At 32.6% G+C, this 4,502-nt stretch overlaps 1 protein-coding gene across 1 annotated transcript; it reads left to right on the forward strand.

The window, feature by feature from the left end:
* Positions 1 to 274: 274 nt before the first annotated feature.
* Positions 275 to 3,240, forward strand: LOC149194575 (AAA-ATPase At5g57480-like). Its single transcript, XM_089407721.1, has 3 exons — positions 275 to 526; positions 1,679 to 1,682; positions 1,964 to 3,240. Exons 1-3 carry the CDS (start codon positions 287 to 289, stop codon positions 3,184 to 3,186), a joined length of 1,467 nt encoding a protein of 488 aa, XP_089263847.1. The 5' UTR covers positions 275 to 286; the 3' UTR covers positions 3,187 to 3,240.
* The last annotated feature ends 1,262 nt before the right edge of the window (positions 3,241 to 4,502 follow it).

A 4,502-nucleotide genomic window follows, 5' to 3' on the forward strand; every position in this document is an offset into this window, starting at 1 on the left:
CTTTGGTGTTGACCACATTACAATGTGGATCGAATTTGAAAATTGTGCTTCTCGATATGTGGATAACCTTGACTTCAAATAATACGTGTTCACCAAGAATACGTGCTCACCAAGAACACGTGCTCGGGAAGCAGGCGAGGATGCTTCTCGACGAAGCCACCGCGTGAAACTTGTTGACCGAATTATTCACTGATTCTGTCGAACAGGTTACAGTAGTCTGCGGATCGATATAAAAGGTTCTCACTCCAAATATTACATCAAATGCGAAGGAAATCATCGTTTGAAGATGGAGAAAGTGATTGCCCAAATTTGGTCATTGATTGGTCTCTTCACTGTCCTCCGAAACTTCCTTCCTCCGCAGTTGCTCCAGTTGCTGAATAGATGGTTGTTCCTCTTTCAGGAACGTTCCAATACCAATTACGAACTTGAGATTCCACAGTTCAATGGGAATTATGGAGCCAATTCAAACGAGGTGTACGAGGAAGTGGAGCTCTACTTAGCCAGCCTCGACGCCATTACGGGCATAGTTACCAAATTCGGCCGAATCGGGCTGAAGAATTCGAAAATTCGACAATTCGGTCCGATTCGTCCATTAATACACAGATTCTCCTAAATTTATCTTTAAATTTTTCTTTGATTTGTGTTTTCAAGAATTCGTATTCCATTTTTTGTGCTTTAGTTTCGTCATCCAATTGTAGAATTTGAACGGTTGAGCGTAATTCTCCGTTTATATAGATGTTTAAAAATATTAAACCGTTGACTTAATTCTCCCTGTTTGTTCTGCAATATAGGTGTAAATTCATATATTAATGATTAAAAAATTCATAGTTTTATTTATATCAAAGTTATTTTGATGTGTTAATAAATTTGATTTGTTATTAATTTTTACATTATTTGTTTAATGTTTGTTTAATTTTTATATTAAAAATAAAAAATTCTTTAAAAGTAAGTATAAAAACTAAATGAATAGTTGTCTTATTAAATTTTTATTTTCACAATAAAATATTTTTTCTTTTTTCTTTTTTAACTTTAATCTCTTTCTTATAATTCTTTGGCTAGTGAATAATGTAATTGGAATTATTTATTCATAATAAAATTGTTTGTAATTTAGTTTTTTATCTTTTTTATTTTAAGAAATTTGTAAGGAAAATATAATATAGTTTCTAAATCTTTTAAACAATTAGCAAAACAGCAAGATAGTCTTATTTTGATGATTCTTGATAGTTCTAATTTAATGATTTTTTATAGGAAAATAGCAAGATAGTTCTAGTTTTATGATTCTTGATAGTTCTAATTTAATGATATTTTATCTATATTTTATTCAGTTAGTAATTAGGAAATTGTCTAAATATTTATCATTAAAAATTACAACATTAGTTACTATCTTTTGATTGACCAAGAGGAATTGTTTCTACTAATTCCAATATCTTATTCACTTCCATTTGAACAATTAGGCAAAAAACAAGAATTCTAATTTGATGATTGTTGATAGTTCTAATTTGATGATTTTTTTATTTATATTTTATCTTAGTAATTAAGAAATTGCCTAAATATTTATCATTAAAAGCTATAACATTAGTTACTATCTTTTGATTGACCAACTAACAATTTTAAGGGTTCCTTTTTTTCTAATGTTAGAGTTTTTCTCCCCATTGTATCTTATTCACTTCCATTGAAGAGGAGTTGTTTCTACTAATTTCAATATCTCATTCAGTTCCATTGAAGAAAAATTGTTTTTACTAATTTCAATGTCTATTTTTATTTGCAGCGTTTATAATATAATTCAAAATTGTTAATTTAGATTATTCAAAATTTAAGAAAAAATATTATTAATAATAGTGTAAGATGTATATTGGTGAATAGTGTAAGATGTATATTGGCGAATTTTTTCCGTATTAAATTTTAAAGAGTCGAATTTTTCATATCGAATCGTATTCGAATTCGGTAACTATGATTACGGGAGCCCGTAGACTAACTGTATTTCGCCAAAAGGAATCGTGGAGTGTGAACTTTGGTCCGGCTCACGATGAGGTCATACAGGAATGCTTCAAAGGAGCCACAATGTCGTGGTCTCACCACGTTCAAATTGTTGGTACCGACAATCGGGTCGATAGGCGGTGGTTTTCCCTGGAAACAGCGAGGTCAAATGAGCGCTTGTTGTCGGCCTATTTTGATCATATTGCAAAAGCTGCAGCTGAATTCAAGAAAGAGAGCAGGGGCATAACCATCTATACCAATAATGGAGACGGCCGATATGGGGATGGATGGACCGGTGTTCCGTTCAAGCATCCATCCACTTTCGGTTCCCTGGCCCTCGATCCAATGACGAAGGAGAAAATTATAAATGATCTCGACTGCTTCAAGAAAGGAAAGGAGTTTCACAACAGAGTGGGCCGTGCTTGGAAGCGAGGGTACCTTCTGTACGGACCCCCTGGAACAGGGAAATCTAGTCTCGTGGCCGCCATATCTAACTATATGAAGTACGATGTGTACGAGCTGGAGCTCACAAAGGTTTTGGACAACTCCGAGCTTCGTATGCTGCTCCTGCAAATCAGTAGCGGATCCATCATTGTTATTGAGGATATCGACTGCTCGCTCGACCTAAGGGACAGGCTTTCGCACGCTTCAAATCCTCATCATGAACAGCAAAGCGGAAGCCGAGTAACTCTTTCAGGACTTCTTAACTTCACGGATGGGCTATGGTCGTGCTGTGGGGAGGAACGAATTATCATCTTCACAACAAACCATAAGGATAGGCTTGACCCTGCACTTTTAAGATCGGGCAGGATGGACATGCACATACTCCTCTCTTTCTGCAATTTTCCTGCATTCAAATCTCTTGCATTCAACTATTTGCAGATGGAAGACCATCCACTTTTTTCTGCTGTGAAGGAGAGCATGAGGGAGACTGGAGACGAGATGACTCCTGCAGAAATCTCTGAGATCCTGATAAATCATTTGGACGACCCTCTGAAAGCCTTGAATGCAGTTATTTCTGCACTCAACGATCGGGTTAAATCGACATCTGTAACAGAGTGTAAAGAGCATAAAGGAACTGAAGAAAGAAGAGCGATGGCCAAAGATGGGATAGGGCCACGGAAGAAGAAGGGGAGGCAGGGGAAGGCGAAACGTCACTCCAAATCCAGGCATACAATGGATTGTCTTGAATTGGTACCGTCACATTGAAAACGGTGTTCAAATTTCAGAGTCATTTCTTCGATGGTATTGTTATGTATTATTGATTCGATGGAAAACAAATAATTCATCGTTTCGTCGTAATCTGTATGAAGAATCCTCTACTTCAAAAGTTGTGTATGCTGTAGGATAGGGTATTATTAGTGAAATGACACCAGCAGAATTGTATGCCTCAGAGCTGCTCAGGAACCATTTCTTCCATTTCTGCAATTCATATAACGATACTTTCTCTCATTATCAATTTACGTTCTTCTCACGTGATGAACTTATATGTTTAAGTCTACCTGGTTTTGTTTTTTGCTTTTCTTAATACTTTGTTTTTTTATAATTCTATCACGTAATTGTGAACCATAAGACCTGGTTCTATATCTTAAGATAGATAATATTTGAATTATATATGTAAAAGAGCACACCATAAAACTTGGGTCTAAATATTTAGATAGATAATATTTGAAATTATATATGTAAAATAGATTCTGAAAATATGTCAATATGTTTTATTAATATAATAACCTAAAACAGATAATATTTGAAATCTGTGCTTATATGCTTACACGTTTTATTAATGATGGGAAAAATAAAAACTAGCATAATTAAAAGGTTGAAATCCAACCGATATTATTTTTCGCCTTTTAATACTTTTGAGAATTAAAGTAGAAAATGATAACCATTAACTTATTTCGACCATTAATATAATTGTACTTTGTTAATGTGATGGTATTAGTTACATACCTAGTCACCTAACAATGGTAATTATTAGTCCAATAAATATATTAAAACTTTTAACCAAAAAACTTTTCCATTAAAAACAAAATTTCATAATTGTTATTAATTTTGTCGTGCTTATTTTTTTCCTGGGTATGCAATAAAGTTATTACGTGACCAAAAAAACTAATTCAATTTTTAATTATATATATTTTTTAATAATTATAGTAAAGTTTTTACGTGACAAAAAAACTAATTCAATTTTTAATTCTATATATTTTTAAATAATTATAACCATTAAAATATATATAATATATATACGATACTTCTTTGAAATGAATTATCTATAATAATTAAAAAACCATTGATTAATTGGGTAGATTTTCTATTTAAAATACTCAAATATAAAAGCATGGAGTGAAAATATTGTGGTGTCTATCTATATTTTTAAATAATAAATCTAAACAATATATTTTTTAATTAACAAAAATAAATTGAGTTTAGAGGTTTATTTTACAGCTCAGTGTGATGTGTAATCTTGCTTATTAGTCATCGAAGTTGAAATTCCGTATTTAAGATGGATCTACGCTGATAAAAAACAA

Source organism: Pinus tabuliformis, chromosome 2_2, assembly GCF_031772625.1.
Source record: "Pinus tabuliformis cultivar Carrire ecotype Pingquan chromosome 2_2, CPIR1, whole genome shotgun sequence".
Classification (NCBI taxonomy): domain Eukaryota; kingdom Viridiplantae; phylum Streptophyta; class Pinopsida; order Pinales; family Pinaceae; genus Pinus; species Pinus tabuliformis.